This window comes from Oncorhynchus tshawytscha, linkage group LG20 (genome assembly GCF_018296145.1).
Source record: "Oncorhynchus tshawytscha isolate Ot180627B linkage group LG20, Otsh_v2.0, whole genome shotgun sequence".
In the NCBI taxonomy this organism is placed as follows: Eukaryota; Metazoa; Chordata; class Actinopteri; order Salmoniformes; family Salmonidae; genus Oncorhynchus; species Oncorhynchus tshawytscha.
Genome location: NC_056448.1, coordinates 23723662 through 23750161, shown reverse-complemented (window position 1 = coordinate 23750161; position 26500 = coordinate 23723662). Strand labels below are relative to the sequence as shown.

Sequence of the window (26500 nt, the reverse complement as noted above, 5' to 3'; positions counted from 1 at the left end):
GTCCCCACATCATCATCATCTGAATGTTGTCCCCCCACCATCATCATCATCATCTGAATGTTGTCCCCCCCATCAACACCGTCAACTGAATGTTGTCCCCACATCCATCATCTGAATGTTGTCCCCCATCATCATCATCATCTGAATGTTGTCCCCTCATCATCATCATCATCTGAATGCTGTCCGCATCATCATCATCATCTGGATGTTGTCCCCCATCTTCATCATCTGAACTTTGTCCCCCATCTTCATCATCTGATTGTTGTCCCCATCATCATCTGAATGTTGTCCCAGAATCATCATCTGAACTTTGTCCCCCATCATCATCATCTGAATGTTGTCCCCCCCATCATCATTATCTGAATGTTGTCCCACCATCATCATCATGATCTGTACGTTGTCCACCATCATCATAATCTGAATGTTGTCCCCCATTGTCATCGACATCATCTGAATGTTGTCCACATCATCATTTGAATGTTGTCCCCCCATCATCATCACAATCTTAATGTTGTCCTCCCAACATCAACATCATCTGGATGTTGTCCCCCTGTCATCATCATCTGAATGTTGTGCCCCCATCATCATCATCTGAATATTGTCCCTACATCATCAGCTTCATCTGAATGTTGTCCCCCCATCATCATCATCTGAATGTTGTGCCCCCATCATCATCTTTATCTGAATGTTGTCCCCCACCAGCTTCATCTGAATGTTGTCCCCATCATCATCATCTGAATGTTGTCCCACCATTATCATCATCATCTGAATGTTTTCCCTCATCAAAATCATCTGAATGTTGTCCCACCATCATCATCATCATCTGAATGCTGTCCCCCATCATCATCATCTGAATTCTGTCCCCCCATCATCATCATCTGAATGTTGTGCCCCCATCATCATCTTTATCTGAATGTTGTCCCCCATCATCTTCATCTGAATATTGTCCCTACATCATCATCATCATCTTTATCTGAATGTTTCCCCCATCATCAACATCTGAATGTTGTCATAAAATCATTGTCATCATCATCTGAATGTTGTCCCCCCATCATCAGCATCATCATCTGAATGTTGTCCCCCCGTCATCATCATCTGAATGTTGTCCCCCGTCATCATCATCTGAATGTTGTCCCCATCAAAATCATCTGAATGTTGTCCCCTATCAAAATCATCTGAATGTTGTCCCCGTCATCAACATCTGAATGCTGGGCCCCCATCATCATCATCATCTGAATGTTGTCCTCACATCATCATCTGAATTTTGTCCCCCCGTCATCATCATCATCTGAATGTTGTACCCCATCATCATCATCTGAATGTTGTGCCCCATCATCATCATCTGAATTTTGTCCCTACATCATCATCATCATCTGAATCTTGTCTCCATCATCATCATCTGAATGTTGTCCCCCATCATCATCATCTGAATTTTGCCCCTACATCATCATTATCATCTGAATCTTGTCTCCATCATCATCATCTGAATGTTGTCCCCCATCATCATCATCTGAATGTTGTGCTCCATCATCATCATCTGAATATTGCCCCTACATCATCATCTTCATCTGAATGTTGCCCCCCACATAATCGACATGTTAATGTTGTACCCACATCATCATCATCATCTAAATTTTGTCCCCCCATCATCATCATCTGAATGTTGTCCCCCATCATCATCATCTGAATTCTGTCCCCCATCATCATCATCATCTGAATGTTGTGCCCCCATCATCATCTTTATCTGAATGTTGTCCCCATCATCATCATCTGAATGTTGTCCCCCATCAAAATCATCTGGATGTTGCCCCACCATCATCATCATCATCTGACTTTTGTCCCCCCGTCATCATCATCGGAATGTTGTGCCCCCATCATCATCATCATCTGCATGTTGTCTCCATCATCATCATCTGAATTTTGTCCCCCTGTCATCATCATCATCTGAATGTTGTGCCCCATCATCATCATCTGAATTTTGTCCCTACATCATCATCATCATCATCATCTGAATCTTGTCTCCATCATCATCATCTGAATGTTGTCCCCCATCATCATCATCTGAATGTTGTGCTCCATCATCATCATCTGAATATTGCCCCTACATCATCATCTTCATCTGAATGTTGCCATCATCATATGCATGTTGTCCTTCCATCATAATTCTCTGAATGTTGTTCCCCATCATCATCATTATCTGAGTGTTGTCCCACCATCATCATCATGATCTTAATGTTGTCCCCATCATAATCATCTGAATATTGTCTCACCATCATCATCATCATCATCTGAACATTGCCCCCCTTTCATCATCTGATTGTTGTCCCACATCATCATCATCAACTAAATGTTGTCCTCCCATCATCATCATTTTCTGAATGTTGCGCCCATCATCATCATCATCGGAATGTTGTGCCCCCATCATCATCATCTGAGTGTTGTCCCCCCATCATCATCATCTGAATGTTGTCCCACCATCATCATCATCTGAATGTTGTCCCCCTTCATCATCATCATCATCTGAATGTTGTCCCAACACCATCATCATCAACTAAATGTTGTCCTCCCATCATCATCATTTTCTGAATATTGTCGCCCATCATCATCATCATCGGAATGTTGTGCCCCCATCATCATCATCTGAGTGTTGTCCCCCATCATCATCATCTGAATGTTGTCCCACCATCATCATCTGAATGTTGTCCCACCATCATCATAATCTGAATGTTGTCCCCCTGTCATCATCATCTGAATGTTGTGCCCCATCTGAATGTTGTCCCCCATCAAAATCATCTGGATGTTGCCCCACCATCATCATCATCATCTGACTTTTGTCCCCCCGTCATCATCATCGGAATGTTGTGCCCCCATCATCATCATCATCTGCATGTTGTCTCCATCATCATCATCTGAATTTTGTCCCCCTGTCATCATCATCATCTGAATGTTGTGCCCCATCATCATCATCATCATCATCTGAATGTTGTCCCCCCATATTCATCATCTGATTGTTGTCCCCATCATCATCATATGCATGTTGTCCTTCCATCATAATTCTCTGAATGTTGTTCCCCATCATCATCATTATCTGAGTGTTGTCCCACCATCATCATCATGATCTTAATGTTGTCCCCATCATAATCATCTGAATATTGTCTCACCATCATCATCATCATCATCTGAACATTGCCCCCCTTTCATCATCTGAGTGTTGTCCCCCCATCATCATCATCTGAATGTTGTCCCACCATCATCATCATCTGAATGTTGTCCCCCTTCATCATCATCATCTGAATGTTGTCCCAACACCATCATCATCAACTAAATGTTGTCCTCCCATCATCATCATTTTCTGAATATTGTCGCCCATCATCATCATCATCGGAATGTTGTGCCCCCATCATCATCATCTGAGTGTTGTCCCCCCATCATCATCATCTGAGTGTTGTCCCCCCATCATCATCATCTGAATGTTGTCCCACCATCATCATAATCTGAATGTTGTCCCCCTGTCATCATCATCTGAATGTTGTGCCCCATCTGAATGTTGTCCCCCATCAAAATCATCTGGATGTTGTCCCACCATCATCATCATCATCTGACTTTTGTCCCCCCGTCATCATCATCGGAATGTTGTGCCCCCATCATCATCATCATCTGCATGTTGTCTCCATCATCATCATCTGAATTCTGTCCCCCTGTCATCATCATCTGAATGTTGTGCCCCCATCATCATCATCATCATCATCTGAATGTTGTCCCCCCATATTCATCATCTGATTGTTGTCCCCATCATCATCATCATATGCATGTTGTCCTTCCATCATAATTCTCTGAATGTTGTTCCCCATCATCATCATTATCTGAATGTTGTTCCCCATCATCATCATGATCTTAATGTTGTCCCCATCATAATCATCTGAATATTGTCTCACCATCATCATCATCATCATCTGAACATTGCCCCCCTTTCATCATCTGATTGTTGTCCCACATCATCATCATCAACTAAATTTTTTCCCCCCATCATCATCATCTGAATGTTGTCCCTACATCATCATCTGAATTCTGTCCCCCTGTCATCATCATCTGAATGTTGTGCCCCCATCATCATCATCATCTGAATTGTGTCCCCCATCATCATCATCTGAATGTTGTGCCCCATCATCATCATCTGAATGTTGTCCCCCATCATCATCATCTGAATGTTGTGCCCCATCTGAATGTTGTCCCCCATCAAAATCATCTGAATGTTGTCCCACCATCATCATCATCTGACTTTTGTCCCCCCGTCATCATCATCAGAATGTTGTGCCCCCATCATCATCATCATCTGCATGTTGTCTCCATCATCATCATCTGAATTCTGTCCCCCCGTCATCATCATCGGAATGTTGTGCCCCCATCATCATCATCTGAATGCTGTCCCCCATCATCATCATCTGACTTTTGTCCCCCGTCATCATCATCAGAATGTTGTGCCCCCATCATCATCATCATCTGCATGTTGTCTCCATCATCATCATCTGAATTCTGTCCCCCATCATCATCATCTGACTTTTGTCCCCCCGTCATCATCATCGGAATGTTGTGCCCCCATCATCATCATCATCTGCATGTTGTCTCCATCATCATCATCTGAATTCTGTCCCCCTGTCATCATCATCATCTGAATGTTGTCCCAACACCATCATCATCAACTAAATGTTGTCCTCCCATCATCATAATTTTCTGAATATTGTCGCCCATCATCATCATCATCGGAATGTTGTGCCCCCATCATCATCATCTGAGTGTTGTCCCCCCATCATCATCATCTGAATGTTGTCCCACCATCATCATCTGAATGTTGTCCCACCATCATCATAATCTGAATGTTGTCCCCCTGTCATCATCATCTGAATGTTGTGCCCCATCTGAATGTTGTCCCCCATCAAAATCATCTGGATGTTGTCCCACCATCATCATCATCATCTGACTTTTGTCCCCCCGTCATCATCATCGGAATGTTGTGCCCCCATCATCATCATCATCTGCATGTTGTCTCCATCATCATCATCTGAATTCTGTCCCCCTGTCATCATCATCTGAATGTTGTGCCCCCATCATCATCATCATCATCATCTGAATGTTGTCCCCCCATATTCATCATCTGATTGTTGTCCCCATCATCATCATTTTCTGAATGTTGTCGCCAATCATCATCATCATCGGAATGTTGTGCCCCCATCATCATCATCACCTCAATATTATCCCCCATCATCATCATCATCATCATCTGAATGTTGTCCCACCATCAACATCATCATCTGAGTGTTGTCCCCCATCATCATCATCTGAATGTTGTCCCCTTCATCATCATCATCTGAATGTTGTCCCCCATCATCATCACCTCAATATTATCCCCATCATCATCATCATCATCATCTGAATGTTGTCCCCCATCATCATCTGAATGTTGTCCCCATCATCATCATCTGAATGTTGTCCCACCATCATCATCTGATTGTTGTCCCCCATCATCATCATCACCTCAATATTATCCCCCATCATCATCATCATCATCTGAATGTTGTCCCACCATCAACATCATCATCTGAATGTTGTCCCCCTTCATCATCATCACCTCAATATTACCCCCCATCATCATCATAATCATCATCTGAATGTTGTCCCACCATCATCATCATCATCTGAATGTTGTCCCAACACCATCATCATCATCTGAATGTTGTCCCCCATCAAAATCATCTGAATGTTGTCCCAACACCATCATCATCATCTGAATGTTGTCCCCCATCAAAATCATCTGAATGTTGTCCCACCATCATCATCATCATCTGACTTTTGTCCCCCCGTCATCATCATCTGCATGTTGTCCCCATCATCATCATCTGAATTCTGTCCCCACATCATCATCATCATCATCATCTGAATGTTGTCCCCCCATATTCATCATCTGATTGTTGTCCCCATCATAATCATCATATGCGTGTTGTCCTTCCATCATAATTCTCTGAATGTTGTTCCCCATCATCATAATTATCTGAGTGTTGTCCCACCATCATCATCATGATCTTAATGTTGTCCCCATCATCATCATCATCGGAATGTTGTCCCCCCATCATCATCATCACCTCAATATTATCCCCCATCATCATCATCATCATCATCTGAATGTTGTCCCACCATCAACATCATCATCTGAGTGTTGTCCCCCATCATCATCATCTGAATGTTGTCCCCCTTCATCATCATCATCTGAATGTTGTCCCCCATCATCATCACCTCAATATTATCCCCATCATCATCATCATCATCATCTGAATGTTGTCCCCCATCATCATCATCTGAATGTTGTCCCCCATCATCATCATCTGAATGTTGTCCCACCATCATCATCTGATTGTTGTCCCCCATCATCATCATCACCTCAATATTATCCCCCATCATCATCATCATCATCTGAATGTTGTCCCACCATCAACATCATCATCTGAATGTTGTCCCCTTCATCATCATCACCTCAATATTACCCCCATCATCATCATAATCATCATCTGAATGTTGTCCCACCATCATCATCATCATCTGAATGTTGTCCCAACACCATCATCATCATCTGAATGTTGTCCCCCATCAAAATCATCTGAATGTTGTCCCAACACCATCATCATCATCTGAATGTTGTCCCCATCAAAATCATCTGAATGTTGTCCCACCATCATCATCATCATCTGACTTTTGTCCCCCCGTCATCATCATCGGAATGTTGTGCCCCCATCATCATCATCATCTGCATGTTGTCCCCATCATCATCATCTGAATTCTGTCCCCACATCATCATCATCATCATCATCTGAATGTTGTCCCCCCATATTCATCATCTGATTGTTGTCCCCATCATAATCATCATATGCGTGTTGTCCTTCCATCATAATTCTCTGAATGTTGTTCCCCATCATCATAATTATCTGAGTGTTGTCCCACCATCATCATCATGATCTTAATGTTGTCCCCATCATCATCATCATCGGAATGTTGTCCCCCCATCATCATCATCACCTCAATATTATCCCCCATCATCATCATCATCATCATCTGAATGTTGTCCCACCATCAACATCATCATCTGAGTGTTGTCCCCCATCATCATCATCTGAATGTTGTCCCCCTTCATCATCATCATCTGAATGTTGTCCCCCATCATCATCACCTCAATATTATCCCCATCATCATCATCATCATCATCTGAATGTTGTCCCCCATCATCATCATCTGAATGTTGTCCCCATCATCATCATCTGAATGTTGTCCCACCATCATCATCTGATTGTTGTCCCCCATCATCATCATCACCTCAATATTATCCCCCATCATCATCATCATCATCTGAATGTTGTCCCACCATCAACATCATCATCTGAATGTTGTCCCCTTCATCATCATCACCTCAATATTACCCCCATCATCATCATAATCATCATCTGAATGTTGTCCCACCATCATCATCATCATCTGAATGTTGTCCCAACACCATCATCATCATCTGAATGTTGTCCCCCATCAAAATCATCTGAATGTTGTCCCAACACCATCATCATCATCTGAATGTTGTCCCCCATCAAAATCATCTGAATGTTGTCCCACCATCATCATCATCATCTGACTTTTGTCCCCCCGTCATCATCATCGGAATGTTGTGCCCCCATCATCATCATCATCTGCATGTTGTCCCCATCATCATCATCTGAATTCTGTCCCCACATCATCATCATCATCATCATCTGAATGTTGTCCCCCCATATTCATCATCTGATTGTTGTCCCCATCATCATCATCATATGCGTGTTGTCCTTCCATCATAATTCTCTGAATGTTGTTCCCCATCATCATCATTATCTGAGTGTTGTCCCACCATCATCATCATGATCTTAATGTTGTCCCCATCATCATCATCATCGGAATGTTGTCCCCCCATCATCATCATCACCTCAATATTATCCCCCATCATCATCATCATCATCATCTGAATGTTGTCCCACCATCAACATCATCATCTGAGTGTTGTCCCCCCATCATCATCATCTGAATGTTGTCCCCCATCATCATCATCTGAATGTTGTCCCACCATCATCATCTGATTGTTGTCCCCCATCATCATCATCACCTCAATATTATCCCCATCATCATCATCATCATCTGAATGTTGTCCCAACACCATCATCATCATCTGATTGTTGTCCCCCATCATCATCATCACCTCAATATTATCCCCATCATCATCATCATCATCATCATCTGAATGTTGTCCCACCATCAACATCATCATCTGAATGTTGTCCCCCTTCATCATCATCACCTCAATATTACCCCCCATCATCATCATCATCATCATCTGAATGTTGTCCCACCATCATCATCATCATCTGAATGTTGTCCCAACACCATCATCACCATCTGAATGTTGTCCCACCATCATCATCATCACCTGAATGCTGTCCCCAATCATCATCATCATCTGAATGTTGTCCCACCATCATCATCATCACCTGAATGTTGTCCCCAATCATCATCATCATCTGAATGTTGTCCCACCATCATCATCATCACCTGAATGTTGTCCCACCATCATCATCTTAATGTTGTCCCTCATGTCGTCATCGTCACAGAAAAGCATTGAAAAGTCCAATGACCTCAACAACAAAAAAATCCTGGATGGTTTGTCCTCGGGGTTTCGCCTGCCAAATCAGTTCTGTTATACTCACAGACATTATTTTAACAGTTTTAGAAACTTTAGATTGTTTTATACCATGCATATGCATATCCTAGCTTCTGGGCCTGAGTAACAGGCAGTTTACTTTGGGCACTTCAGTCAACCAAACTTCCGAATACTGCCCCCTAGCCTTAAAAAGTTAAGCAACACCCTCTGTGTTAGACAAGTAACTCTTCATCCACATTAGAGCAGGAGGTGTAAAGCCATAACACATATGTTTTTCCAGCAGCAGACTATGATCAATAATGTCAAAAGCTGCACTGAAGTCTAAGACAGACCCCACAATCATTTTATCATCAATTTCTCTCAGCCAATCGTCGTCATTTGTGTAAGAGCTGTGCTTGTTGAGTGTCCTTCCCTATAATCATGCTGAAATTCTGTTGTCAATTTGTTTACAGTAAAATAGCATTGTATCTGGTCAAACAATGTTTCAGAAGTATAGTAAGGGTTGGTAACAGGCTGATTGGTTGGCTACTTGAGCCAGTAAAGGGGCTTTTACTATTCTTGGGTAGCGGAATGACTTTAGCTTTCCTCCAGGCCTTTCCTCTAGGAGGGTTAAATTGAAGATGTGGCAAAATTGTCTGCTATTATCATCAGTAATTTTCCATGTAGATTGTCAGACTCTGATGACTTGTCATTGTTGACAACCAACAATGTTTTTTTCACCTCTTCCACACTGACTTTACGGAATGCAAAGGTACAATTCTTGTCTTTCAAAATTTGATCCGATATACTTGGATGTGTAGTGTCAGCGTTTGTTGCTGGAATGTCATCCCTAAGTTTGCTTATCTTGCCAATGAAAAAGTCATTAAAGTAGTTGGTAATATCAGCGGGCTTTTTGATGAATGAGCCATCTGATTCAACAAATGAAGGAGCCGAGTTGGATTTTTTTTCCCCAGAATTACATATAAGTTGCCCCAAAGCTTTTTACTATCATTCTTTATATAATTTATCTTTGTTTCCTAGTGTAGCTTATTTTTCTTTTATTTAGTTTAGTCACATGATTTCTTAATTTGCAATATGTTTGCCAGTTGGGCTGCCAGACTTAATTGCCATACCTTTTACCTCATCCCTCTCAACCAGACAATTTAAAAATTCCTCATCAAACTGTTAAATCAAGGGGATTTAACAGTTTTTACAGTAATTTTCTCAATCGGTGCGTGCTTATTAGTAACTGGAATAAGTAGTTTCATAAATGCTTCATGTGCAGCATCACAGACCAGCAAATTTATTTTACATCATCAACATAAGAATCACAACAAAACTTATTGGATGACCTCTTATACACGATATTAGTCCCAACCTTTGGAACTTTGGTTTTCTTAGATGTGGCTATTATATTGTGATCACTACATCCTATGGATTTGGATACTGCTTTAAAGCAAATATCTGCAGCGTTAGTAAAAAATGTGATCAATACATGTAGATGATTTAATTCCTGTGCTGTTTGTAACTACCCTGGTAGGTTGACTGACAACCGGATCCAAGTTGCAGGCCCTGGTTATAGTTTGAAGTTTTTTCCTGAGTGGGCAGCTTGATAATAGCTAGTCCATATTTAAATCACCCAGAAAATGTACTTTTCTGTTGATACCACGTACATTATCAAGCATTTCACACATATTATCCAGATACAGACTGTTAGCACTTGGTGGTCTATAGCAGCTTCCCACAAGAATGGGCTTCAGGTGAGGCAGTTGAACCTGTAGCCATATTACAACAGTATTTAACATTAGATCATCTCTAAGCTTTACAGGAATGTGGTTCTGAATATAGACCGCAACACCGCCTCTGGTGGCATTTCTGTCTTTTCGGTAGATGTTATAACCTTGTCACTCTGTGAAAAGGGTTCTACATGGAATCCAAAAGGGTTCTACCTGGAACGAAACAGGTTCTAGCAGGAACCTACCAGGAACCTAAAAGGGTTCTTTGAAGGGTTCTATGGGGACAGCCGAAGAACCCTTTAAGGTTCTAGATAGCAACTTTTTTTATAAGAGTGTACAATCATACTGATAGAATAAACATGTAGAGCTTCCTCTAGGTTGATCTTTGACCAACCACTGCATGTTTTGATGTGAATGTGTGTTATGTGAGAGTTTGCCTGAAGGCAGCTTTAGAATCTGAGCCTTGTGCTGACTATGTCAGGCTGCTATCATTATCTGAGTCTCTCAGGTGATCCTTAGATAGCTCCACCTCCCCTGCAGCAGTCAATCATGGTTCAAAAACACTCAAACAGATTCTGCTGTTGAGATCACCTCAAGTGTTCCCCTTAAGTAGCCTGTGAATTTATGTGTGCATGTCAACTGACCTGTGTGTGTATGTGTGTGTTAACTGACCTGTGTGTGTATGTGTGTGTTAACTGACCTGTGTGTGTATGTGTGTGTTAACTGACCTGTGTGTGTATGTGTGTTCCAGAGCCACAGTGAGGAAGGGCATGTCGTTCAGTACAGCGAGGCCCAGTGACTCAGCCTTATGGGACATCGCCCTGGAGCCTGGCAGAAGGGGCGCAAATACCATCTCTGTCGTGTGTCAGAGGAAGACCACCAATCCCGGGAAAAGGTGTGTAGCCCTTCATTTTCCTCAAATATCTTGAGTTTTGTAGGCTCTCTTAAATCTTACTAATGGCCTTCCTTTGTCATGTTCTTACTGGTATGAGAAGTGTGAGATTATTGATGTATAGCATTTGTCAGAAGAGAAAGGTAGAAGAAACAAACAGGTTGTTTCTTATAGCTTTCCAGATTCTCAGAATTCTCTTCGTTAAAATGTCAGGAAGAAGAACAGATTGCAATTCTAGGACTTGATCGAGGGAAAAAACGAATTAATTTAATCAGTTGCCTTGTTGGTGTGGTCCCAGCAGCTGTGCAGACAGCCGTTTATTGTGTGGAGCAGATCTGTTACATTGTGATTAATCACTCTCCTTGTAAATAGACTGAAGTGACTATTCAGTACTTTTTGAACTGATATGTGATGTTGTACAGCTGCACTGATATTTGCTTAAGGCACTTATTTCCCTGGTTTCTATAAGATATGTTATACGTAAATTGGGCCCAGAGTTTTCCCTGGTCAGGTCATGTGATCAGGAAAAACTCTGGGCCCTAGTTATAATCTCATGGAATATGGGCCAGTCGGAAACTGAGATCAAGATCAAGCCTAGTCCTAGACTAAAAAGCATTCCTCAATGGAGAAATAGACTGTAGCACTAATCTGTGTCTGGGAAACCTGCTCTGTAACTACAAGGAATAACATACAGTAGATGACAATGTCAATCAGTTGTTTGTAAGGCTCTTTGAGATTATCATGATATCAGTAATAACGTTTGTAATCCTCCTGTCTATTGCAGTGGGGGAGGGATCAACTGTGTTGATATGAACAGTCTAGAATATTTCTCCATGATTTCACTGACGGGGTGGTGACAGGTAAACAACCTCTCCCTCAACATCAGAAAATCAAAGGAGCATCCTTATCAACGGGGCCGCATTGGAGATGGTCAAAATCTTAAAGTTCCTCGGCGTACACATTTCCAAGGAGGTGAAATCGCCAAACCACACGGCACCTCAAGATGCTGAAGAAATCTGGCCTGTCCTCGAGGGCCATCACAGTGTTCTACAGGAGCGCCATTGAGAGCATAGTGTCAGGCTGCATCACAGCCTTGTACGGCAACTCCACCGCCAGTGACCGCAAGGAGCTAAAGAGGGTGGTACCCTCAGCCGAACACCCTCCACGACACCTACAACACCACATGTTGCAGGAAGGCCAAGAAGATCATCAGGTACCCCAGCCACCCGGGCCATGCCCTGTTCTTCCCGTTTCCATCACTTAGATGCGGGCAGTATAGGAACATCATGGCAGAAACTGTAAGACTGGCCAAAAGCTTCTACCCCCAGACCATCAGGCTGCTGAATAGCCACCACTAGTCAGCACAGCGTCAATGATGTCAACATGGACAATTATGTGGTGCTATCACAACACTTCCTGATCCAGATGGAAAAACACACCTCTGCCCAGCAACCTCCTAGCACATACCATCCCCCTTAGACAAACACACACACACACACACACACACACTCCAACCTGGCTCAGTGCGCCGCCTGTCCGGCCCACTTATCTGTAATCATCAGTAATCCTCAGTGCGTTATCCGGGCTTAACCGCTGGCTGGCACATTCCGGGCCAGATAAGGAGTGCAGATATTTCAAGTCCTGGCAGCGGTATTAACCAGTGAACAGACCAGTGAACACCCAGAGGGGTCGACAGAAGTGACCCCCCTACCCACCCCAGCACTCTGAAACTGGTGATAAGACCACAGATTTACAAGCTACGACCCCCAAAGCGACCATAGAGGGTTTCCAGGAAAAAGAGGTGGAATTACCACCTCTTTCTCCTCAATTCCTGTGCTGAAGTAATTGAGTGGAATATGGTGAAAATGTTCCTGTCCAAACTCTTTTATTGATGAATAAGTATACATGTATGTAGAGCAAAGCTATCTCGAGGTCTAAGCTGAAGAGGCTGAAACAAGTTTGGGGAGGGGGATTGATCTGCGGGCCTGATCCGAGAATGAAAGAGAGATGAACTAGAGATGGAGAAGAGATGGAGGAGACAAATGGACAGATGAGGAAGGAGGGAGCTATTGAAGAGAGAAGATGAAGAGAGCAGGAGGGAGGGAGACAGTGAATAATACAACACAGTAAACCAACACAGTATCCTACTGACAGCGCCAAGGACAACCATTAAGGACATCCACACATCTGTTGTCTAGCAACTGCTTGACCAAACAGAGTGTTCTGAACACCCTTCCCCTCCCCCTCCCCCGCCACCCGTTTCCCATCTCTGTATTACATACACTATCAGCAAGGTTAAAGGTCAGATTATGATCATTTTACAATAACACTGTGGGTTTGAATGTGCATGTTAGATATAAGAGGGTATTGATTGCAGCATACATCTTGATTATTGCAGTATTCATGTCCATTCATGAGCTGTGACACATTGTATTGAATGGTACAGTGAATATCAGTAGGATGAAGAATGTGAATGTAACTGTATTTCTGGATTGACAGGGGTCTGTTGGAGGTCTTGCAGCTTGACTTTGAGACCAAGGAGTTGACTGAGCAACAATTGGAGAGCCAGATGATCACATGGCATTTGGAAACAGGACACATTAAGGATGTTGGCATCATGAAGATCTATACCACCCAGAGAGACTACGTAGGCCTGACACCACTGGTCATGGTGAGGAGCATGTGTGCGTGCCTTTTATGTGTGTGCACGTGTGGCATTTTATTTGTATGCGTGCATGTACCTGTGTGCAGATGCACCTGGGTTTGTATGACACAGCAGTAGTTGCATTAACAGTAACACCACCACGTTATTCTCCCTGCAGCGTGTCTGTAAGTTGAATTACAGTCTTGCTGGATGTGCAATTAAGTACTGTGTGGGTATACTGTAAATGTATGTCTATTGTACTCTCATCTGGTTTGATGTTTTATGGAGGAGACGTTGGCTATAAAATAACAATAACGTGTGTGTACATGATTGAGAGAGCCCTGGAGAGGGGGATGTCAGGGGGGTGTCGATGTGTTCATTGTTGTACAGCTGAGTGCCAGCTGTATTGGCCTCTAGCTTTGATAACATCAGGGCTGTTCTGGCCCAGGTCACACTCTCCTTCAATGTTAATGCAGTTGACGTTCATTGAGGATCAAAAAGCCCTCATAGGGAGGAATGAAACATCTTTATAACAAAGCCACAATGCTTTATACAATTTTTCCAAATGTACAAGTACAAGGTATAGATCTGGTTTGTCAGAAGATGGTTTTACCACCTGTGTACTTGTGACAGGAATTAATCCCTTTTTCAAAGCGGTGTTGGTACTACAAATCCCATAGGGATTGCTTCAGTACAGTAGATCTGTACAATACAATACAATACAATACAATACAATACAATACAATACAATACAATACAATACAATACAACTTTATTGTACTGGTAGTCAGTTTGGGTGACTTTCTGAATTGCGGTCAGCAGCTGTTGTGCTGTGCTGCTGAGTTCAGAATGACTTACAGGCTGCCTTGCAACATCTGTCAAGAGCTGCAGTTAAATCTACATCAGCTGGGCCATACAGTCATCAGCCACTGTATCAACCCCCACGCCTCCTAGATTAGAACCAATATTATTAGAGAGTATCATGGCCAGAAAACACTTTAAAACCCATGTTCAAAGAGGGGTTATAGAGCTATAAGAGAGAACTTATCAGCCGTAGACCAACCTTGATTTGTCCATTTATGTTTAGGAGGTAAGCAGTTAAACATATGCACAGACTTAACTGTACAAGGAAGTGGGTGAGTGCGTGTTCATGTAATTGTATGATTGTGCATATGTGTGTGCGTTCATGCGAGTGTGTGTACATGTGCATGCCAATCTTTGTGTAAATGTGTGTGGGTGTGTATGTGTGTTCTTGTGTGCATGCATGCTTACATGTGAATGCCCATTTTTGAATGTGAGTGTGTGGTTAAAGGCCTGCCTCACACAGTCACTCTGTCCCGTCTGTCCCCTGTAGGACAGTGATGTGATGAACACAGCTGTTCTGACTGGTAAGAAAGTGTCTGCCCCAGTCAGGACTCTGGCTGTGGAGGCTGACGGCACTGTCACCGATGTCACCAACTATACCAACTGTAGGTCCACTGACGAGAACGTGCTGAAGGTACAGCTTTGGAAGCCCTGTTCCAATGTTTTTAATCAATGTTTTTCTCTACAGTTGTAGGATCTTAATTTGATCACCTTGTTGCAGGAGAACTTTCCTACAATGCAGGACAATTAAAACTTGTTGTGTATATTTGAGGTTTAAAAAGGTTGCTGAAGTTTATCATTTCCACTTTGTAATTTCAGACTTGATTTTCCCTTACAAAAATGTATCAACCCCTACAAAAATGTCCATGAATTATAATCCACATGATAATTAACATGTCCTGTTGCTGCAGGATTATTTTCCTGCTGCAGCAAACTGTCTCAAATTGAGATTCTATATCTACGTATATGTATGTTGCAAGAGAACAAGACAAACATCCTTATGACTATCATATTCAGAATCATTCAGAGACCATAATATAAATCATACTTGCATGTGAAATGCATGTTATTAGAGCAGATCTCATGGAGCCAAGGGCATAGGGACTTTACTCCAATAAGAGAGAGAGAGACGGAGAGATGACAAGAGACAGCGAGGGGGCGAGACAGACAGAGACAGACAGAGAGAGAGAGGGTGACGGAGAGAGAGAGAGAGAGAGGGAAACAGAGAGAGAGAGAACATTTACAGAGCAATTTTTGAAAAAGCTAAGTAAAGAGCAGGAGATACACATACACACAGATACAATATGATGGTTCAACTGCATGCTCTTTCTTTCTTCTGTCTCTATCAGCACTTAGATTGATACATCTTAGATGGCTGAGGGCTAGATCAAATCCGGACCGCATAAGATCTGCGTTATAACACAATTGAACATTTTACAGTCATTTCCGATTGAACCGATATATCCAGCGGGAAACATTTGAATGTAATGTGGTGTGGATACTCAGCGGCCCAGACTGAATCTAACTGTAATGTGGATACTCAGCGGCCCAGACTGAATCTAACTGTAATGTGGATACTCAGCGACCCAGACTGAATCTAACCGAAGCCTATGTGACAATGGCCACAGGGACCTCAAATGACAAAGAAATTAATGGGGCTAGTACATTATGGGCAAGTAGACTTCAGCTTGCTATCCACATCACATAACTCCTCATGAAGAGGATGTGTTATTTAATAGCTCAGCATCCCCCTGTGTCCCCCCAGGTGTCGGATCGTTGTGACTATGTGTTTGTTAATGGGAAGGAGACGAGGGGGAGGATGAGGATGGTGCTCAACTTCACCTACAGCTACCTGAGTGCCCAACTGGAGATGAGTGTGTGGATGCCCCGCCTCCCCCTGCTTATCGACATAGCCAACCCCGAACTCAGCCAGATCAAGGGCTGGAGAGTCCCCGTGGCCGCCGGCACCAAGAGGTATGGTTTTGCTTTAAATAACAACTCTCCACATACCAATGTTGGCCACATACCAATGTAAGCCTTTGTCAATACTATTTAGAAATCCACAGAGAGAGCTGATTAGAGAGCTGATGCCAAGACCTGCTGTAGCAAGGCTGGAGTTTGGCATTTATGAAGGATTCAAAGAAGGATTTGATTGACAGTTTGTTTGCACAAAACTTAATAACAAATCATCACAAGAGCCACTAGTAGTGACCCACTGCATAGTGACAAAGGATGAAATCCAAAACCATTATTTGACAAATCTAAGTAGGAGTCCTAAAGCGTGTTTGTTTAGAAGCCTCATAGACTAGAGCTGTGCTGTTCCGACAGATAGATGATTCCAATAATATAGTAGGTACTATGAGAGAGAGGGTAGGGAATAGAAATCTTCCAGTTCATCAGCCTTGACTAATGCATGTTGCTGTACTCTGTCGTGTCTTTGGCTATGCCGGATTAAGTGATATGACATGCTATTCTATAAAATAATTTATCCGTAATTAATATCACCTGATTGAGCTAATCATGTAAATGTAATTAACTAGAGAGTCGGACACCACAAAATAATATTTATAGAGCTGTTATCTTCCGAATAAACTCTTAAAGACCTAGTAATATTTTACATCACTAGCAGTCAATATCAATCGCCATCTTAATTCAGTCTCATCTGAAAGTTGTAAATTCTTTTATCTGCACGAACCCTGGCTAACAAGTTGAATCAGCAATACAAAATTGGGTTTAATTATTTATTTACTAAATACCTAACTAATCACACAGACTTACACATACACACAATTAATCATAACTTGATTACAAATTACGTCATAAAGGAATACGTCCCTAGCGGGCGGAACAGATATGACAGGTTGTTACACAAAAGAAAAGGGTCTGGGTTGAGTGAAGGTGCGGGAAGACTGAGGAACAAAGGGAAGAAGCTGTGCTATCGTAAATACAGTATCTTATGCATTCTAAATTACCGCCCATTTGGAAAAGGAAAATGCAATAAATATTTACTCTGAGCTGCGCTTCAGTAGGTTGGTGGTAGATGGGAAGGCCGTGTTGCCAAACCGAGTCCTTTGTCCTTTAAAGAATGTCTCGTGGTCAATTGTATACGTTGTAGTAACGTCGTTGTGTGGTAGACGGGATACTCTGTCTGTTCCTTCCTAACCTGCGTTTGCAGCAGGGGTTGCTAACTCAACGGCTAGGAGGTATCACTTCTGTAGTGAATACAAGTTCAAAGTTCATACCATTCACAACCAAAGCTCACGCTGATGTTGGCTTCGTTCTGTAGTTATTATCTGAACCATTCTGACATAGGACCGTCGTCCTTCATCCCTGGAACAGGAAGTTATGTTGTCGTCAAGGCTTTATATAGGAAGGGAGAAAAGGGGTGTGTTTCATAGTTTACAACCTCTGTCTCTTCACGTGGGCGGGCTACTGAGTGAGCAGCCCTATCTTATGAACCTACATCTCACATTTTAGAAGCTAAAATCACATTTCATCCTATCACAAATAATTGAATATTCAAACATTTAAATTGAACAACAATTCCATGTGAATCCAATAACTCTGATGTGTAGACTTTCCACTGTAGAGTTTATGTCATCTTATCATTGATGAGAATGTCTCAGATGACAACCGAACTGACATCATATTCATTAAGTACCACCACATATGTTCAATTGTTCGGATTACCAGAATATAGTTAATTTCCCCCCACCTGCTGATGTTCCCAGAATCTCTATGTTAACCAAGGGTTTTGCAAATGTAACCTCAGTAGAGTAGAGAGAGGAAAAAGGGGGGAAGAGGTATTTATGACTGTCATAAACCTACCCCCCAGGTCAACGTCATGACAACTTTATAATAATAATCTATCATCACATCACTGTTAGTTACATTAGTGTGTTATTCCCCGTAGAAGGGACATAGACTTGCTCTCAGAAAACAGGTCAGTAGGGTCTCACTCAATGCTGAGCGTCTTACCGCTGCCTGGTTCTTACTCAATACACTGAGGTGGATGGATGGATTGTGTAGGGTGTTGTTGTTTTCTCTGGAGCTACACTGTATGTTTGCATGGTTATGGTTGGTGTCAGAGATAGCTACCCAAACCCATTCAACACTCAGATTTTTCTTGAACGTCTTCCAGCTGACAGTTTTCTCTTAAGAGAATACAATTAAGTGTTGTTTCCTCAGGACCAGCTGGGACAGTGAGGAAGAGGAGGAGATAAGGAAGAGCAGAGGCTGCATGCTACAGTACCAACACACCGTGGTCAGGGTGCTCACACCCTTTGTGGCCGAGCCGTCGGACCGATCTCCAGACCCCATGGTAGGGGGATTGGGGGGGTCTCTGGAGACTTTCCTGGGGCCAGACTGGCAGGTGGATGTCACCAGGCTGGTGCGCTACTCTCTCAGGGTGGGAGACCAATCTATAGCCAGACTACATGCTGGGACAGTACTGCAGGGACGCGCTGCAGGGACCACCACTCTACAGGTAATGTGTGTATGTTTGTGTGTGTGTGCATGTGTGTGTTTGTTTGTGTGTATTCTAATGTGTGTGTATAATGTTGCAGGTGATGTCTCCTCTGTCTGACTCGATCCTGGCTGAGCGGATGGTCAGGGTTCTGGAAGACAAAGTGAGTGTGACAGAGCTGGGAGTGCAGCTGGTCTCTGGCCTCTCTCTGTCCCTCCAACTCAGCCCAGGGAGAAACATGGCCATCATTGCCACGGCTACAATACAGGAAGTCATGCAGAGACCCAAACAGGTAAATAGACAAATTATGTAATATCAAACCTGATTCAAAACTATTATACAAAAGAAAGTACATCCGAAGAACAAGCCCCAACTTCACATTGTGCCATTCTGAAGCTGAGGGGGGAATGATTAGCAATAGTGGAAAACCTGTACCCTCAAAGCTCTTCACAGATATTTAGCAAGAAAATAATACATTTCACAGTGAATAACAGTAACCTGCTAGCCTAGCAGCATGTGGTTTGTCCCTGCGATTCCTGTGTGTGTGAGTTAATAGTGTCCACAGCTCAGGAGTAGTACTGTGGCCACGCTGTGAGCCAGACAGAGTGCATGGACGCAGTTTAACAGCTCACACATTAGCCGTGGCAGCATGCCCATTCAAAAACACTTCCCAAACTGTGAGTGGGGATACCATTAGGCAGTAGTCCATACTCTATAACCAGCACTATGACAGCCATGTGCTGCCAGGGGCCTGGCCAATCGCTAATTTGACCCAGTCAATACTCAACCTATTAGAACGGAGTTAGTGCACATGCCCATTTGTTTCTATGATGGGTCATGTACAGTACAATTCCAAGCTATGCAAATGTATTTCACCTCAGAATATAGGCCATGCCTCTGGCTTCAATCGTTCATTATCAGCTAACAGCTCTATGGTTCTATTGGACTGACTGTGGTGGGAGTAATTCATTTACATTGCACCCTCTGGTAGCTAGTGCTAATGGTTTGTATTCTCCATCTATACTGATATTGATCCCCTGTGGTTAAATTGAGTTTCACGCCATGATGTGATAGGACTGTGGTCTGTGATACAATATCCCCCAAGCTAATTATAGTGAGATTAACAGAGGCAATTCTTAGATACCGACAAAATTAGGGATTAGCTATCATGTCAACCCAAAGGACAAAACGCTAATGCAGGAATTGAAATAACTGTGTAATTGTGAATCATTGGGTTGAAAATCCTATCAGCTCCTGCTTTACCACCTACTCTTATGCATTAACACATCTATTTCTGAGAGGGAATATTTGGAAATTAATTGATGTTCTGTATGTCGGACCCTCTGCACATGGAGAGAATATTGATTTCCTGATGGTATTTTGACCTATTTTAGAGAATTCCAAGCCCTCTCCTTATCCTGTCTCTGTGTTATTTCCGTGCTTAGGAGGCAATTGTCAGCTGCTGGATCCAGTTCAGTGACGGCTCAGTGACCCCTCTGGACCTCTTTGACCGCAGCATCTACTCCCTGACTGTGACCTCCGGGGACAAGAGTGTGGCGACCGTGCGCCGGACCCCCCAGTCAGCATTTGTGGTGGCGGAGGGTGAGGGTCAGGGGGCGCTGGTGAAAGCTGAGCTGAGGATCTGTGAGGAGTGCCAGAAGTCTAAGAGGAAGAGCAAGCTGGTGGTGGGCAATGGGCTTCTTAGGGTCACTTTCCAGAAAGGCAGCAGGATGGACGGAGGGGTCACTGGTGGTGCTACTGGCTATGGCAGTGAAGGTTCAGAGTCAGAGGTAGAGCCTGAGCCAGTCGTGACATCACCACGAGAACTCACGCCAGTTGTGACCTCACCACGGGCTCTGATCGAGGGGGACGGAGACAGACGCTCGTTCAGGAGCACCGTGCCAGACTGCCAGGACAGCACTGTAACTGATGTCACCACGTCAACAGCCAGGGATCAGCAAGTTGCTGGAGGTGGCATTTCTACCATCAGAGAGGGCATCAGCAGCACCACCACCAACACTGACAGTAGTACCACCACCAGGGAAAAACCTGGCACGGACAAACCTCAGGTGTCTGGCAGACCTGGCAGGGACAGAAGCCTGGGCAGAGGACAGGAGCTGAGGAGAGACTGGCGGAACGTGGTGGAAAACCCCAACCAGAAGAAAGAGATGCCCAAAGCAGAGGCACCACCCCAGAAAGAGCAGCCCAAGCCGCCCCAGATGGTGGAGAGTGACCTGGTGAAGACGTTCAAAGCCATGTCAGACCTGGAGATTGGCATCTTCGCGCTGGTGGGAGTCTCTGTCCTTGCTATCCTGGCCTTCCTGCTCAACTGCGCCTCCTATAATATCTGCTTCCGGGTCAACAAGACCCCCGTCCAGGGCAACCCAGACCCCAACGGCCCCAAGGAGCACAGGCACGACTGGGTGTGGCTGGGGACCAGCACAGGGCCAGCGCCGGACAACCCACCCCTGGTCTCCACCATCAAACGGGAGAACCACGGCTCTATTGAGTCCCACTGCAGCCTGCAGAGACAATGCTCCACAGATAGCCACAGGGCTCTAGAGAGCAGCCTGAGTATGAGTGCTATCCCAGAGAGGACTGCCACCTTGGGTAGGAGGAGCAGCTCCCAGCAGGTTCCCACCCTGGACCCCATGGCTCAGGGTTCAGCCACCCTCCTAGCCAAGCCAACCCGCAGCGATCCACTCCACTCCCCCACCAGCAAGAGGAATCAGGTCCAGTTCACCACCTTCACCACACTGGACGTTAAGCACTTGGCTGCCCTGAAGAGGAACGGAGTGGACTTTAACTGGGCCAGTCAGGCTGGGGGAGCTGGGGAGCCTAAGGGGCCTCTACCTGACATGCTATGGCCTGTAGTCACACCCCTGGGCCAACCACAGTGATACTCCACATGGGTGTGTGTGTGTGTGTGTGTGTGTGTGTGTGTGTGTGTGTGTGTGTGTGTGTGTGTGTGTGTGTGTGTGTGTCTGTGTTCTGAACCTGTTTAAGTGTTTAAATGTGTACAACTTAGTGAGGATACACTTTCTAGTATACATAGAGTATACACATATTAATAGGTGTAAGGTCTCTTCCTTTCCATTAAGTCACACACATGACCAAATTACGAAATTAATGACCAGACCTCATTAATACAGGATGGTGAAAAGTGTTGTATGCTTATAACTGTAAATAATGTACTGTATATTTCTACAGATAGTTAGTTGTTTACACATTTCTAACTGTTTAAATACATTTAATTACTGTTTCATTTCATGTCACTTTTGAACATTTGTATGAGAAAATGCATCATGATATATTTGTATGTGGTTATACACTTTCCATGCTTTGTATGTGTCCTAAACAGAATAGCTTAGAGTTTGTTCAATTTGTCAGAGAAAATGCAATATTTATAAAATATATTGGTGCTCTGACAAATGGTGCTCTGTGTGTGCAATACTATTGCCTTTTTTAAGGCTGAAAAGGGATGTTAAATATAGTGGAACTGAAAGCGTTTTAGCAAAATCAAATCTTAAAATCTGTTCATAAAAAGGAATAGGCCTTCCTGTGATATCGGGTGCTGTAGGTGGCCTGGAGGGCGGGTAGTTTGCCCCCAGTAATGGGTTGGTTGCCATACCAGCCCAACAATATGCTTTTAATTGTGCATCTGTAAAAATTTGTGAGGGTTTTAGGTGACAAGCCAAATTTCTTTAGCCTCCTGAGGTTGAAGAGGCTCTGTTGCGCCTTCTTCACCACACTGTCTGTGTGGGTGGTCCATTTCAGTTTGTCAGTGATGTGTACGCCAAGGAACTTGAAGCTTTCCACTGCAGCTCCGCCAATGTAGATGGGGGCTGCACCCTCTGCTTTTTCCCGAAGTCCACAATCATCTTCTTTGTTTCGTTGAAATTGAGTGAAAGGTTGTTTTCCTGGCATCACACTCCCAGATCCCTCACCTCCTCCCTGTAGGCTGTCTCGTCATCGTTGGTAATCAAGCCTACTACTGTTGTGTCATCTGCAGACTTGATGATTGTGTTGGAGGCGTGCTTGGCCACGCAGTCATGGGTGAACAGGGAGAACAGGAGGGAGTTGAGCACACACCCTCGTAGGGCCCCAGTATTGAGGATCAGCAGAGTACAATAAATTCACCCTCAGGATATGTTGTTTCCAGTTTGCATAAAGTCCAGTGAAGTTCTTTGAGGGCCGTCGAGGTTTCGGCTTGAGGTGGGATGTAAACAGCCGTGGCAATGACGGAGGAGAATTCTCTTGGGAGATAATATGGTCAGCTTTGAATTGTGAGGTATTCTAGGTCGGGTGAACAAAATTACTTGAGTTACTGTATGTTCCTAGAATTACACCATGAGTCGTTAATCATGAAACACACCCCTCTGCCCTTCTACTTCCCGGAGAGATATTTATTCCTGTCTGCACAATGTACTGAGAATCCTGCTGGCTTTACCGACTCTGACAGAGTATCCCAAGAGACCATGTTCGGTGAAACAAAGTATGTTACAGGCCCGACGTCTCTCTGGAAAGAAATCCTTTCTCGAAGCTCATCAACTTTGTTATCCAAAGACTGAACATTAGCGAGAAATATACTCGGAAGCGCTGGGTGGTGTGTGTGCCTCCTAAGTTGAACCAGCAGGCTGCCTCGAGTGCCTCTCCTCCGCCGGCAAAGTTTTGGGTCGGCCCCTGGAATAAGTTCCATTTCTCTGGGGGAGAATGAACAAAGGATCTGCTCCAGGGAAGTTGTATTCCTGGTCATAATGCTGGTAGTTCTGGTGAGTTACCGCCGCCTTAATATCCAATAGTTCTTCCTGGCTGTATGAAATGACACAAAACATTTCCTGTGCTAATAATGTAAAAAATAGTACATAAAAAAAATAATAATAATGCAAAGTTTTCCAAGAGCTAGTCTTGATGCTGCCATCTTCATCGGCGCCATCTTGCCCTGATACACTAGCCTATTAGTCACATTATGACTGAATTGTGATCATTGCCCTTGTGTAACTAACTTCACATAGCTCCCCAGAAGAAAGGCACACGAACACCCACACTTCAGGTTGACTCGGTTTTTATCTGCAGTAAAAGATATCAAACACTGATGACATGCATTGACAGGATGATCACAGCCACACGTTCACTGCTCTCAGAATATCTCTCTCAGACTCAATCTACAAGGTGATTCTATAGTATACATGCTTTGTGTTTAGACAATAACAAAAATACAGAAAAGCATACCTGCAGTAAAAGATATCAAACAGTGATGACAGGCATTGACAGGACGTTCAATGGTTAGGTAGGATACAAGATATCTTTTAGATACGAGCAACAGTAGTGATACATTGTTACGGCTTTCTTCCGTTGAAAGAGAGTCGGACCAAAATGCAGCGTGGTAAGTTAAATACATATTTAATGAAGAAGAAAAAACGAACAAAACAAAACAACAAACGTAACGTGAAAACCTAAACAGTCTATCTTGTGCTGACACACACAGAGACATGAACAATCACCCACAAACACACAGTGAAACCCAGGCTACCTAAATATGGTTCCCAATCAGAGACAACGATAATCACCTGACTCTGATTGAGAACCGCCTCAGGCAGCCATAGACTTTACTAGACAACCCTACTCAGCCACAATCCCGATCCCTACTAAAACCCCAATACATAAACACAACACAAAATAAACCCATGTCACACCCTGGCCTGACCAAATAAATATATAAACACAAAATACTAAGACCAGGGCGTGACAGAACCCCCCCCCAAGGTGCGGACTCCCGGAGCATCACACTAAAACCCATAACCCATGTCCACGGTGGCGGCTCCTGCTCGGGACGTGGACCCCACTCCAACCAAGTCTTAGTCCCCCTGTAACGCGTCCTTTGATTGGCGACCCTCGCCGCCGACCTTGGCCTAATAACCCTCACCAAGGACCCCACTGGACTGAGGGGCAGCTCGGGACTGAGGTAGAAGCTCGGGACTGAGGGGAAGCTCGGGACTGAGGGGAAGCTCGGGACTGAGGGGTAGCTCGGGACTGAGGGGTAGCTCGGGACTGAGGGGTAGCTCGGGACTGAGGGGTAGCTCAGCACTGAAGGGAAGCTCAGCACTGAGGGGAAGCTCAGCACTGAGGGGAAGCTCAGCACTGAGGGGAAGCTCAGCACTGAGAGGATGCCTAGTACCGAGAGGAAGCCCAGTATTGAGAGGAAACTCAGGCAGGTAGTAGGCTCTGGCAGATCCTGGCTAACTGGCGAATCCTGGCTGACTGGCGGATCTGGAAGATCCTGGCTGACTGGCGGATCCTGGCTGACTGGCGGATCTGGAAGATCATGGCTGACTGGCGGATCCTGGCTGACTGGTAGATCCTGGCTGACTGGCGGATCTGTAAGATCCTGGCTGACTGGTGGATCCTGGCTGACTGGCAGATCTGGAAGGTCATGGCTGACTGGCGGATCCTGGCTGACTAGCGGATCCTGGCTGAATGGTGGATCCTGGCTGAATATAGGATCTGGAAGATCCTGACTGACTGGCGGATCCTGGCTGACTGGCAGATCTGGAAGATCCTGGCTGACTGGCGGCTCTAGCTGCTCCATGCAGACAGGCAGCTCTGGCTGCTCCATGCAGACTGGCAGCTCTGGCTGCTCCATGCAGACTGGCAGCTCTGGCTGCTCCATGCAGACTGGCAGCTCTGGCTGCTCCATGCAGACTAGCAGCTCTGGCTGCGTTGAACAGGCAGGAGACTCCGGCAGCGCTGGAGAGAAGGAAGGCTCTGGCAGCGCTAAACAGGCGGGAGACTCCGGCAGCGCTGGAGAGGAGGAAGGCTCTGATAGCGCTAGACAGGCGGGAGACTCCGACAGCGCTGGAGAGGAGGAAGGCTCTGACAGCGCTAAACAGGCGGGAGACTCCGACAGCGCTGGAGAAGAGAAAGGCTCAGACAGCGCTGAACAGGCGAGGCGCACTGAAGGCCTGGTGCGTGGTGCTGGCACTGGTGGTACTGAACCGAGGACACGCACAGGAAGCCTGGTGCTGGGATCTGCCACCGGAGAACTGATGTGTGAAGGTGGCACAGGATGGACCGGACCGTGAAGGTGTACTGGAGAGCCTGAGAGCAGGACTGGCACAGGACGTGCAAGGCTAGGTAGGTACATAGGAGGCCTAGTGCGTGAGGCTGGCACACTCTTCACCAGCCGACTAACACGCAC

The 26500-nt window shown here is 44.5% G+C and overlaps 1 protein-coding gene across 1 annotated transcript in view; it reads left to right on the top strand.

The window, feature by feature from the left end:
• LOC112219946 (transmembrane protein 132D-like) overlaps positions 1-22800 on the top strand; it is a 41998-nt gene extending 19198 nt beyond the window's left edge. Inside the window, exons 3-9 of the mRNA XM_024381437.2 lie at positions 11189-11332; positions 13829-14000; positions 15328-15471; positions 16603-16811; positions 19026-19323; positions 19403-19594; positions 20748-22800. Coding sequence (XP_024237205.1) covers positions 11189-11332; positions 13829-14000; positions 15328-15471; positions 16603-16811; positions 19026-19323; positions 19403-19594; positions 20748-22202 — 2614 coding nt within the window. The 3' untranslated portion in view covers positions 22203-22800. The remainder of the gene's footprint in view (positions 1-11188; positions 11333-13828; positions 14001-15327; positions 15472-16602; positions 16812-19025; positions 19324-19402; positions 19595-20747) is intronic.
• The last annotated feature ends 3700 nt before the right edge of the window (positions 22801-26500 follow it).